This window comes from Scatophagus argus, chromosome 21, assembly GCF_020382885.2.
Source record: "Scatophagus argus isolate fScaArg1 chromosome 21, fScaArg1.pri, whole genome shotgun sequence".
Classification (NCBI taxonomy): Eukaryota; Metazoa; Chordata; class Actinopteri; family Scatophagidae; genus Scatophagus; species Scatophagus argus.
Genome location: NC_058513.1, coordinates 14,630,449 through 14,643,812, shown reverse-complemented (window position 1 = coordinate 14,643,812; position 13,364 = coordinate 14,630,449). Strand labels below are relative to the sequence as shown.

Below are 13,364 nucleotides of genomic sequence, written 5' to 3'. Positions count from 1 at the left end.
ACGCTGTCCAAGGTGCTGATCCCCCCTCTTTCTCTTTTTCCCTGTCCTGTACAGGACAGCCAAGACAACCGGATTTTCAGGGTTTTCACGCCTGCTATGGCTCAAAGTGAACCTGTGGGTCAGAGAAAGAGACAAAGAGCAGAAGTACAAAACTAAGAAAAAGTCCGTAGAGCTGAAGGGATCTGCACTGTGGATCCATCGCTATGAGTGATCTGCTGTGACGTCACTTCGTTCAAGAGTGTGCCAGATTTCCATAGGGCCTTCCGGGCGGAAACCCACGCTAAACACACCGCAAACAGCCCTCAATATGTAGCGGAAAAACCACCCAACCTGGCAACAGCTGTCATACCTGTCGCACTAACAAATACGTCATCAAAATACGGAGCGTGGACGAAGGCAGCGCGAGCTCGGACCGCTCAGACTCTACGGCGTTTGACTATTTGAAAGGATTTTATGCAAAAGGTAGAACTGATCCAGACCACATAGTCTCAGTGTCAAAACTGATAAAATAATTGCTGTCTGTGGTTCTCTATGGGCTGTGAACTAGTTCATGTAGAAAGTGAACTTTCCAGGCACTGATGATTTTACAGATTTTAATTTCATTTGACGGTCAGCCATAATGCTGCGTCATGATGCCGTATGCGTTGGGGCCACCAGAGGGCGATGGGACTGGAAAGATCACATGTCGTCTCTGCAGCGCTGCACTGTTCCAAGTATATCGCCTTTGGCACCAAATGCCAAATATATAGTTGCAGCAGCGCAGTTTCACAATTTATATTTTTCTTTACTTGACTCGTTTTTGGTTAAGCACTGAAATGGAGCTCTTGTCGTCTTAAAGCATCCACAGAATTGCAGCGGTGCTGAGTTGGCATGTCTGGAAGAAATCGGACGATGAAGAGGAGGAGGAGGAGGAGTGGGAGGAAGAGGGGAGGGGCAGTTGTGACTCATTCAGGTGGTGATGACAAAGCGTTTTCTCTCCTCTCTCACAACTATGAAGAAATGCTGCAGGTGCTCTCTTTTTCTCACTTAATTCAATTAAATGAAGTTCAGTGAGTGTTTTACTGGCATGATGTCCGGGTCAAAAAGCATGATACTGAGAGATACTTACAATTAATAAATACAAACACAGCTGGTGAATCTTATCTCTGCGACATGCTGTGTGATGTGATGACAGATTACATGAGAAAGTCAGCATATGATATGAAAAAAAAAGGTCCTGTTCGCTTCTGGTGCTCAAGCTGTGCTGGTTATGTAACAGTGCTCACAAGCTCGGCATCCAGAAAGGAGCTTCCGAAGCAACGTGCCAATCAAGATTTGCAAACAGCGAGCTGGAGGCTGAGCTGAGCATGAGTGAGAATCACTAGGAGAAAGATGGATGACAGGTGGAGGGGTGGCTGAGGCACAGGATTGCAGCATGACATGAAAATACTGCAGCATCCAGTCCACTCCCCACCTCCTCCTCCTCCTGCTGCTGCTCCTCCTCCTCTTCTCTTCATCTCGTGCATACCGGCTGTTTCCTCCCCCCCTCTTTCTCTCAGTCTGCGTGCTGTAGCCCTGCTGTGCGGTCCTCTCAGTCCTCTGTTACAGCACCAAAGGGAGGAGGAGCCACCGGCACACACACAATACACACACACACATACACATCTTCACACAGACATACACACACACACAAACACACACACACTCTGACATCTCACATCATCTCTTCTGCACGCTCACTGTAAGCACCAGCCAGCCAGCGAGGCCCGTTTGAAAGCAGGGGATCCCAGCAGTCTCATCGCCCAAAATGGATGTACTGATGAAGGGGTTCTCCATGGCCAAGGAGGGGGTGGTGGCCGCTGCAGAGAAGACCAAAGCCGGCATGGAGGAGGCGGCAGCCAAGACCAAGGAAGGGGTGATGTATGTAGGTATGTAACATATTTTGTCTGCACTAAGATGCAGGGGAAGTGTGTCTGGAGAAGAGGCACTCATTTTTTTGGTGGCTGCATCATGTGAAGTGACTGTCCATGTCAGGGACACTTGTGCAAAGTGACAGGAAGAGAGGGAGGAAGAAGAGGAAAAAAGGAAGAAAAGAGGGGACAGACTGAGCGCCGGCAGGATGATGCTGCAGGACTGGTGCAGGGTTGAGGGTGGGGGGTTGGAAAGAAGGGATAGATGGAGTGAGGAGGGGTGGTTGGATAAAAGAGGGAGATGGAAAAAGTTGTAACCGGGTCGCAGGACAGTAACTGGTAGAGGACGGGTCTGTCTTGGGGGGAAAAAAAATGAAAATGAAAGAGCAGAAGAGAGGAGGAAAGGTGAATAAGCTACCACACATTTTCTGATGTAGATTTGCAGATACTTCAAAATAAAAGGATCAGTTTGCAATGAAAATGGAAGTACATGAGGACAGGTCATTTTAAAAAGCAAACTTTCCTTTTTAAAGGTGCTTCAGAAGCTTTCAAGTCATGCTGTTGTTTTGTGCGCTTTTATATTAGCTCAAGTGGCTAATGCGTCACATCTCAAGGTTACCCCGAGTGGCTGTCTGCTGTTAGGCCGCCTTAAAGGGGATGGGTGAGCAGAGTGGAAGTGTTTTCCACTGTCTGCAGTCTGTCCCTCCTCACTCTGACTGGCTGACCGTCACACAGCAGCTTTAAAATCTTAATGATGATGTGAAAAATGTAAAGAATGAGTCCTTGAGTGTGAGAGTCAGTGTAACAAACTGAAAGGGGGGAGGGGGCCAAAGGATCACTTAAATCACTTCAGCACTGCAGCAATTTGCTCTTACATCAACCTCCCCACCCCAACCCCACCAACACCCCGACTCCAACCTCACCCCATCCTCTTGTTGATGCAAGAATGTGTGTGTGGCGTTGCAGCAGCTGGATATGACTGTCTGTGTGTGCTGCTTTGATGACTAACACACCACCCCATCCCAACGAAAGAGGGAAGGATTGAGGGATGCACAGGGAGGGACACAGAGAGAAAAGAGAGAGGGAGAGAGGATGGGTATTATGTCAGAAAATACACTTTGAGCTTCTGGTCTCATGGTTCCTGTGTGAGCAGATGGAGGGGCAGAAGGAGAGAGGGAGTTGACGTGTGGTGATGGAAGGATGATGGAGGTGCAGGGATGAGACTCAGGTAAACGAAGGGATAAAAGTTAGGGACATGCAGATCTGATGAGGAGGAACCGAAGATGGGGGATGTGATCGCTGAAGTGAAGAGGGTCGATGATAAAACACTATCTGCCTGCAGCAGAGTGCGTGCGTCAGCATGTGAACGTGGGTACACAATATCGAGGTCTGCAGGCCGGACCTGGACGGGCATTCATGGCTGAATACAAAAGAGCACAAGCAAGTGAACCTTGAACCTTGAATCTTAAAACTACCAAAAAAGTGATTTTCTTAATATCCATACTAAAAGGATTTTTTATTGAATATGGGAAATATCCCAGCTTTCATCTCATCAGGATTGCTAAAGGATAAATCCTCCTCTGGAAAACCTGACTAAAGGCATATTTTTGCATGTTTAATGCATTATTTCATAACAGCGAAAAGCGTCCTCTAATCCGTGCAATCTTCATTTACTGAGGCAAGCTTTCGATCGGGATTATCATTTATTGTCAGGATTATTTAAATAATTACTTTCATGTTCTTGGTGTCCTGTGCATCACCTGGAATAACACCTGCTTCTGACCATCAGGAAAAGAAGAAGAAGAATAAGACACTTTCATAGACAGTTTGCTGTGTATGACGGCAACACATTCAGATAGTCACAGCGACGCTCAGGGGCCTCCCTGTGTTGACTGGGAGAAAGAAGCTTTGTCATTGCAGCGTATGTGTGTGTGTGCGTGTGTGTGTGTGTGTGTCGGGCTGTGCTGCAGTGCTGCTCAATACTCAGGCACGTGGCTCATGTAGCACAGGGAGCGTGCAGAGAGAGATGGAGGGATGCTGGAGACAGAAAGAGGACGGATGGTGGATGGCAGCATCTGTGTGAAAGTACAAGGAGAGAACAAACTCATGTTAGTCTGCAGATTTATTCTACCTTTCCTTGCTTGGTTTCTACCTTCCCTTCCCTCATTCCCTTTCATCTCTTTCAGCACATATTTCTCTCCTTCCATCCCTCACTCTGGCAGATTATATAACCACAGTTTAATCTGCTCAGGATCATACTATAATGAGAACAGTGCTGGTGAGCAGAGAGGGAAATACAGAGAGGCGCTGCTGTTCATAGGATATTTTCCACGCTATAAAAATTATTTTCCATTAAACTCAGCTGGGCTTTATAGAGCCCACTGACTGCTCAAAGGCTGGAAAGGAAAGGTAATGAAAAATTAAACACCCAGGACAACATTTGCTTTGAAAAACAGTCAAAGTAAAATTAATGGGACAAAATCAAAATCAAACCTGTTAATGGCATATTCAACATCATATTGATTGATATATACATACATTTTGATCTAATAACTGCCAACGAATCATCAGTTGGCTGGTCTGATTTGTTGATGAATTACAATAATAACATTTCCTGTTCACATCCTAAACATGCCTGACTGATTAAAATAAATACTCACAACATATAAAACAGAGCAAGTAAACCAAAACAGTGAAAACATGCATTTTTTTCTACTGAAGTAGTTGTGGCATACATGATTTTGATTATAATTTCTGTTTGCTCCTCAGGCAGTAAGACGAAGGAGGGAGTTGTGTCATCAGTAAACACAGGTAAGAAAAGCTGCGAGGTGAGTCTACACTCACACCAGGAGTTTCACTAACGGTCCTCCACTTTGCCTCTCAGTGGCCAACAGGACCGTGGATCAGGCCAACATCGTCGGCGACACCGTGGTCACCGGGGCCAACGAAGTGTCGCAGGCAACCGTGGAGGGTGTGGAGAACGTCGCTGCGTCAACAGGGATGATCAACCAGGTCAGTTACAGGGAACCAGGGCTTATGCAAAATACACAGATGAGCGATGAAGGGTCCGCCTCCAGGAGGAGCTCTTTGTTCAAGTTTAAACACATCAGAGAGCTGCAGTGGTTTCCTCCTTCCAAATGGTGACTCAAAGAAATACTGAAAGTGAAACTAATCCCTTTAATGGCTGCGCCCTCATTCATTAGGATGCATTTTCAAATGGATTAGACCCAGAATCAATGACTATTTTCAATGTCGATTAATCTACCGGTTGTTCTTGATTAGTTAACCATTTGATCCAGAAAATCTTTCAAATGCTTGTGTTTTGACTTTCCACTGGAAAGGTGAAACCAGGGAATATTTGGCGTTTTTACTACGTCTTTATAGAATATTATAGATATTGATAGTTTAAAGAAATCCAGTGTTGACATTTATATTTGTGTAACAAAAACATATAAAATAAATAACCATACATACTTGATACACATCCCTTAGAGTATGTTATTTTTGCACCCCGGTTTCTAACTTATTGGCCAGCATACATGGCAACAAGGCATTTACACAATAAGCTAATCAACCTTTTACATTGGCTTGGCTAATTGATTAATTTAGCTCTGCTTAGATGATCAATTGATTATGAGCGCTGTTTTGTGGACGTGTCAGTGAATCCCTTCAACACAAAATGACAAACATGAGCTGGTATGTATCTGCAGTGTAACCACAGACTGTTTTAGGTCCCAAAATATTCTTTATCCATTAAAGATCAAGTGTACTGTACACTTATTGAAACATTCTTATGAGAGTTTTAACACTGTTTATCCTCCGTCTTTTGCATCCTTCATGCACGTCTTTCTAATGGTTTCTTTGTGTCTTGTGTGTCGCTTCTTTTGTTCTTGACTCTATGACAAAGTTTCTGTCTTGTGTGTTGTTCTGTGCTGTTGCCGTTCTCACTTGTTGTCGTTTATGTTGTTTGTGTCTCATCTGTGTTTCCCTGATAGGAGGAGCCTGTATATGAGGTGCCTATTGGACAGATCAGTGTGTGTGTGTGTGTGTGGAGGGGTGGGGTCAAAGGTCATGCTGGGGGTGAAGGGGAAACAGAGACGATACTCTGCATGCCATATGAACCAAAAGTTACCAGTTTATTAGCTGCGTTTGTGCCAATCCAATCCAATCCAATAAACCTGCGATAAACTGGTAACTCGGTGTGCATTGACTAAGGTGAGCGTCAAGAGGCGAAAGGAGAAACAGACAGACGAATCCCAAATTAAGGTGGACCAAATGCTGCACAGCATTCAGGGCTTCAGATAAAAGTATCCACTGAATCAAACTGACTGTGTAAAAACAGACATGACGTCTCCCAGTTCCCTTCTCTGATTATTGCTTTATTCCCTCTGACCTCTCCGACACTCACTCATTTAGACAACAACGATACTAAAACTCTCCATTTCTAACCACATAGCTTCTGCGTGTGGCTCTAACTGACATACAAGCTCTCGGCCACGTCTCCAGCACGTCAGAAAGGCCAGCGAATGTATTCATGGCATGAACCAAAGCAGCTTCATGCACAGCTCAGGCTGAACAAGGCCCGAGCAATGGAGGCTTCTTACATGCTGTATCCAACCAAGCCGGCCCCGAGGGAATATCTTAAGCATGACGATGAGAGCTGAGTCAACCCAACAGCATGGTCTTTGTAGTCATAACTGAGGAAAACGAAAGCTAGACTGGTGCTTCGTGCCATCCTCCCTGCCATCACCTCATCTTTTCATCATTTCACAAGGACAAATCTGCTCCACCTTTTTGGAGTCTAACTTGTTCTTCTTTTGTCCTCCTGCAGGGAGAGTATGGAGGAATGGAACAGGGTGGGGACGGAGGAGAGGTAAGAAAACAAGTTTGAATGCCTCTGGATTTAAAGCTTTAACGTTGCACTGTTTTAGAGGGTGCTTTCACTTTCACTCACATTAAAGTGCATTTTGCTGCCAGCACTTTCATTTCCCCTTAACTCTCAGCTTGCCGAAACTCATTCAGAACTACAGAAGATTTTACAGTGTTTTCAAGTGTTTTCAAGCTGAGTATCGCTCATGATGAAAGAAGTATTCAGATACTTTAGTAAAAGCACAAATATGTTAAAGTAAAAATACTGCATTACATGCGAAAGTGTTTAGAATCCTACTCAGGTAAAAGTACAGATCATGAAAATACTATTTGATTTTGAAGTAAAAGCACTCATTCTGCAGAAAAATCATTATATATAACATCATTAGATTGTAATTGGTGTGAGTAGCATTTTATCCCCCTAAATGGTCACAAGATAAATCTGTTATCATGAAGGTTTTCTTGTTTTGCACTTTTCTCTAATCTTTTGTTTGTAAATTAATAACACGTTGTAGACATCTGAAACAGGAGCCCCAAACAAACAAACTTTATAAGCGTTCACAAGCCAAAAAGGCACTATGCTGTATTTCTGTTGTATTCTTTATATTCTTAACGAAAAGCGAAACATAAGTGAACCAAATTGTACTTACGTGTAGTACTTGAGTAAATGTACTTAATTACTTTCCACCACTGATCATGACTGGTAAACTGATCTTGGTGTGTCGTGTCTGCCTAAGTTCCTTTTTAACTTCTAACGTGCTGTTTTTCATTACAATGTGATATTTCTACTTTTACTGAAGGATCTAAATGCTTCTTCCACCACTGACGTGTTTCTATCTTTGTTTCCTTCCCTCCTTCCAGGGGTATTAGTCGTCTTCAGGACCTCCCCTCCCCTGCTCTCCGGCGACCCCTCGCTCCCCTCGCCTCGCTGTACCAGACTCCAGATGTTCAACATATTTTTTTGTGACTTTACAGAACCAAAATCAACTAAAACGGACTCTTCCGGATGCTGCACCTCGGCCCCTGTCTCCCCATCAGCCTCGTGATACCCTCCCCATAGCCCCACACCCTTCAGCAGCCACCTCTCTGCACCCCTTCTCCTCCACCCCCCTGACTTCCTGCTGCCTGTAGCTTTTCCACCACCGCCCGTCTTGCCCTCGCCTCACCCGTGTGTTAGTGTCGTCCTGATATGACCTGGTGTTGTTACTGCCCCCCCTTGCCTAACAACCGAAACAGAAACCTCACACACAAACACACACGCGCACACACAAACAAAGAGAGATACGCCTTCATTTGACATGTGCATGAAACACACACACACACTTACGTTACAAACACTCCATGCCAGCACAGCCACTCACACACTGGACGAGCAGTCAGTTTTGGGTGTGTAATTACAGTCAACCTCTGCGCTCCATAGCAATAACTGAGGCAGGGTACGAGAGGGTGTGTGATCTTCTGTTTGCGTTTTTGTGATAGCTTAGATATGTGTGTGTGTGTGTGTGTGTGTGTGTGTAGCTGCTGGTGTATTACATGATTCTCCTTGCCTGCACAGGGAATCGTGCACTGAGGACAGATATGACTCTGTTATGTGTGCAGTAGTTAGTTATCTACAATAGACTGCATGAACACATGTAGAGCGACTTGTCTCGTGTTGTTTCGTAGAGTAGTGGCTGTTCTGTGTAGCTCTTTGCGTGGCCTAGTTTCACGTCAGCATTTAGGTACAAGGTTGCTGTCGTTAACCCGGAAGCAATAAACTCTGCTCATTTTTCCACTTGCACTGTGTTCACGTGATGTAGGAGATTTCAAAGAATTTCTCTCTAGTGTTACATATTTGTGGCTAAATCAGCAAAAAGAACTTGCTAGCAATAAATAAATTCAAGTTTAATTTTCGAGAGCTGATTGGCATCTCCCTGCTGACAAGCAGATTCCGATTCTTAAATTCTCATTGGTTCAGGGAAATCCCTGACGTCTCCTTTTTCTCCTGTACATCAGCACCAAGAGGACAGACACGAACAAATAGGAATCAAATTAAATAATTAAGTGCTTTTCCAACTTTGGCATAATATTTTCAAGCACCTCTCATGCAAACCATACAAAAATAAATGTGAGGATGAATGTCTGGGGGAATAGAAAAATTAGAATAATTCCATTTGATGGGCATTTTGGGTTTGAACAGGAGGAGGGAATAAGACGAGGGGAAGTTTAAAGACAACACATGTTTATGAGCAGCTGATAATTATCACTTCATGGTAGATGCTTTTTAGTCTTTGTGAAACTGCTTTGCATGCAGTCAGGAGTAAATTCTTCATATTTCTGCGATGTGGTGAAAAGTTAAGGAACTGCTCCTCGAAGAAAGCAGGATGAAAAGTTTTGTCGTGGATCAGCTTTAGGTGTCGTTCTGTGCGCTGCTTGAATTCTGGGTAGTTGTTTCTTAGGGTAGTTTTTATTTCACACTCTCTAACATGAACCCTGGCTGTCCTGAAGAGCCATCAACTGTCTCAGCCAATCAGACGGGCCCCTTCTCGTCTCAGTCAGCGTGACATCACCTTTCACTGCTCGTCTGCCCAGCATCAGTGTGTGTGTGTCTGTATACAATGTATGTGTGTGTGTGTGTGCATTAACAATGAACTGGTGCAGCCAGGAAAGTGTGTGTCTTTGTGTGTGTGTGTTTGTGTCTGGAGGAGATTTGTCTGTTTTCTCTTTGAGGCCAGTGGGAATTGATGACTGCATGTTGCCTTATCAAGCAATCTGACATTCATACACACGCACACACACACACAGACTACACGTGACACCATACTTACACACACAGCACACTCTAAACAACACACGATCACAAATCCCACCTCAAACACACAAACACGATCACATACCACGTTTAAGTTGGCATCAAAGCAGACTCGCTGATTTTCTAAACAGTACCTGTGAAATTAAAAAGGTTTTGTTGAAATCCAGCAAACGTGTCAAGAATTTATTTAACAAGGCAGAACGTTGGGTGTTGAGACAACAGGCCTGCAAAACAGGTGGAACATGACAATGAGAGCATTTTGATCTCAGGGACATGACCAGGTGAACCTGCTGAAGGGCCACAGGGCTGAAACGATCCACGTTAGGAACAGAAAAGCCACAGTGCTTTGAAGTGCCCCTTTAGAGTTTTTTGACTGAGTTTTTGTCCCCAAAGCTGAACGTTTGAGCTTCTCTGTGTAGAAGCTGAAAGTGTATATTTTCTGTGTGCTCACTGAAAAATCAGATGTCACGAGGCCTACAACATCGCAAATTGTTTGAAAGCCTGTCCTGGACCAATATTCAGCAAACACAGGTGTGATGTGGAAACTCAAAGCCCCCAGCAGATATACAGTAAGCAGGAGACATCTTGTGTCTCATGAAAAACATTTACATATTCATAGATTTTGAAGATAGAAGGCAGAAAGACTAAGAGCCATTTTAAGGATTTTAATGTGGTAATGAAACTTTTTTCTGCAAAACGCACATCAGACACACATTAGATTTCTTTTTTTTCCCTCTACGTATGTATTTACACCCGTGTGAAGGGGACCTTCAGTGTCTGTGGGTAAAACATGCAGAAGGAGCTGGGAAGCAATTCGAACCCTTCATTCCATTTGATTGGTGTGGCTTGGCATAAACAAGCCACAACCACCAGGTCATGTTTGTTTAATCTGTACAAAAACAGAAATGTGTTACGCACTGCAGCATGTCTTTCTGGATGAACAAGTATATCCAACCATCCATCTGTCAGCTGGTTGACATTTGTTACTAAAGTCAACACTTAGCCCAGCTGATGTTCACCAAGAAACACTTAACTTCCTGCAACACAAGCTGTTCTTTTTACATTTCTGCTTTCATGCCGTTAAAACAAATAAAACCATAATCATACACATGAACATGTGTATTAACAGAGAAAGTGTCTGTGAAGACAGCTGTGTGGCAGGCAGCTCCCAGGACATCATTCAATGAATTATATCTTATTTGTTTAATCCGTACAAAACCTGAAGTGTAAAATCGACAGGGGTTTACAAGTCAGAGTATTTAGTGGAGTCTCCAGCCAAGATAAAGATAGGAAACTCCCTGCAAAATGGAAAACTATCGTTTGTACATTTTGGTTCTGGTGTGGATTAAACAAGGGAGCCACAGTGGCTTTACTGGGCCGTCCCTAATCATAATGCTAAGCTAAGCACACTCACAGAAATGCATCGCGATGGAGTTTAATTTTAAGCATATGAATCTATTTGATTTTATTTAAATACTCATATTTTTCAAATTTATGTACTGAAATTAATTATGATCTGTATAATTCTTTCAATTCTAATATATTAAATGTAATTACTTAATACATATTAACTTGGTTTAAATAATAAAAGCTGTGAAACAAACAAGATTCTTTTATTTAAAATGTATGCGATCGGTTTGCATACAATTTAGGGGAAGTGAAATTTGGAAACCGGAAATGACATCATTATCCACTGGCCGCCATGCTGATTATTCTACCACCTGTGTTGCCTCAGGTTAATGGTGGGTAATCCGAGTCATCCTTTGTCTATCCACCTGTGTATTAATTGTGCGAGTTTTTTAACATGTTGCACTAATAACACTTCATTGACGATCATGATGATTGTAAGCACTTTTATCTTTCCTATGCCGTGTGTACTGACAACTGCTCGCAAGCTAACGTTAGCTAGCAATTAACTAAACCGTTAGCGCTTTTAGTACCTCCGGTTCCCTCGTCTAAAAGTCCATACGTTTTTTGAATGGGATTTTGGTAAAATAACTCAAATAAGGTTTTGTTCTACGATAGAAAATACGTCAGTAAATACCCTGCTTGGGAATTTTTAAGCTTTTACTTGTCGTAAAAAAGGCGGTTGTTAACAAGTAGCTCGAGACCCTGTCGGGGACATTAAACGTCATTACCCCCGAACAGGCGGGAGCGGAATGCCACTGTACGCGATATTGTTGCGTACAGTGGATTTTCGCTTCACTTTAAACATGGGAAGCAGCTACCCACGGCTCTGTCGGCGAAAAAAATAACGTAAAAACTTGTTTGGGAGGGGTTGGTGGTCTTCAATCAGAATATGCAAGCTAAATGCAACCAGCTAACTTGCTTGCTAGCTGTCTTTCCACACGGACATTGGACAAAGTTCCACACAGTACTGTTTGTCATGCCATTAGTCAGAGTAACATTAGCTGCCTTGTTCATCCTGACTTGTAGTGGTGGGTAGCTTATGTTAAATAGCTGGCTAGTTAGCAAGCTAATGTTATTCTGAACATGACTTTGCTTCTAAGTTATCTTTTTTCTTCAAATACCCAACACTGATTATTCTTTTCATGCTTCTGTGTTCTCACTCACCGAAATGTAGCACAATTAAAATGTGGTTCATATTGATTGGCAGTTCATGTGATTTTAAAATTGTTTAATATGTTGAAGCTAAAGTTTCAGTAGGATAAATACATTGATAACAGAAAATTCAGATGATCTTGCAGAAGGTGTGATGTGTGGGTTTTTCAGTAGTGTTGTACATTATACATGCACTTGCTGCACATGCACATGCACAAGCTCCAACTCCCCCGCAACCTTGACGGATAAGCGGTATAGAAAATGGATGGATGGATGGATAGTTTACAAAGATAATACCATTCCTGTCTTCCTCCTTTACCATGCCTTGTAGTGTATTTAGGGCTGGCTGATATCAATGGAGAGAAATAATGGGATAATTATTGTTTTTCTCTGTCAAAAGGCAGCTGAGGATCTGAGGCATAAAACAGTTTAGTTGTAAGGACACATTCTTTTGTTTTGGCTGTTGGGACTGATTCTGTTTAGTAGAAGGGGGTATTTCCAAGGGTTGAGGGGTTAGGGGAGAGAAGGTCAGGATAGGGAAAGTTAGTTTGTTCTATTTCCTAACAGGAAACAGAACGAGGTAAGGAGAAGAGGGAGTACAGCAGGATAGCGTTTTGGAGAGGGTTGGATAGGAGGGAGGTCTAAACCTTACCCTGTGAGAGGAGATTAGGATAGAGGAGGTGAGGAGAGATGGCAGAGTGTAGGAGTGAGGGAGCAGGGGGTGGACAGAAGTGGTTTGCCTCTTTGCTACTGTCCTTTCTCCCCTACCTTATATCAACAGTTTGTTATTTGGCTCTGAGAAGGTTTTCATTTGCTCCACAGATCTCTGAATGAAGCGGGTTCCTGGTGTTGTATTTTTTTCTTTTTTACATTAAAGTTGTGATGTTCTGTTGACTCCATTTTTATTGTGGCAGGTCAAAGGCTTCGTTGGATAAAGTGCATTCTCTTCTGTCTCCCCAGAAATCCTTGTGTCTTGAAGAAGCACGGAACCTTACCCTCAGAGGAGGACTAACCTATGAACATGTAAGTTACTATCTTTTGTTTCATGTGCACCATTAAAAATTCACTTCACAATTTAAAGGATTAAGAGTATTATTTTTAAGCAATGAGACACAACATGCTGTTTTTTACTGTGTTTGACAATGGCATGGAGTACCCACAAACATGGTGAAGAATGTCACTGAGATTCTTTAACGCGACCCTCATTGTGATCAATAACATGATAAAATACTGTCATGATGTGGGCTAAAGTG

General features: G+C 43.1%; 1 protein-coding gene across 4 annotated transcripts; it reads left to right on the top strand.

Moving 5' to 3' along the window:
* The first annotated feature begins 200 nt into the window (after positions 1 to 200).
* On the top strand, positions 201 to 9,715 carry sncgb (synuclein, gamma b (breast cancer-specific protein 1)). Of its 4 annotated transcripts, none has more exons than XM_046376521.1 (8): positions 201 to 462; positions 591 to 713; positions 839 to 1,008; positions 1,726 to 1,907; positions 4,659 to 4,700; positions 4,774 to 4,901; positions 6,721 to 6,762; positions 7,620 to 9,715. In XM_046376521.1, exons 4-8 carry the CDS (start codon positions 1,787 to 1,789, stop codon positions 7,626 to 7,628), a joined length of 342 nt encoding a protein of 113 aa, XP_046232477.1. In that variant the 5' UTR covers positions 201 to 462; positions 591 to 713; positions 839 to 1,008; positions 1,726 to 1,786; the 3' UTR covers positions 7,629 to 9,715. The 4 variants fall into 4 exon arrangements, with proteins under 4 accessions (XP_046232477.1, XP_046232475.1, XP_046232476.1 ...); XM_046376519.1 differs by having other exon boundaries at positions 207 to 462; positions 1,259 to 1,907; XM_046376520.1 differs by lacking the exon at positions 591 to 713 and having other exon boundaries at positions 207 to 462; positions 1,259 to 1,907.
* The last annotated feature ends 3,649 nt before the right edge of the window (positions 9,716 to 13,364 follow it).

Excerpts from the sequence above, each read along its gene's own strand:
- sncgb (XM_046376521.1), top strand. The coding sequence starts at position 1,787 with ATGGATGTACTGATGAAGGGGTTCTCCATGGCCAAGGAGGGGGTGGTG. Across the intron at positions 4,701-4,773 it reads TGTGTCATCAGTAAACACAG|TGGCCAACAGGACCGTGGAT; the intron begins GTAAGAAAAGCT and ends TTTGCCTCTCAG. Across the intron at positions 4,902-6,720 it reads CAACAGGGATGATCAACCAG|GGAGAGTATGGAGGAATGGA; the intron begins GTCAGTTACAGG and ends GTCCTCCTGCAG.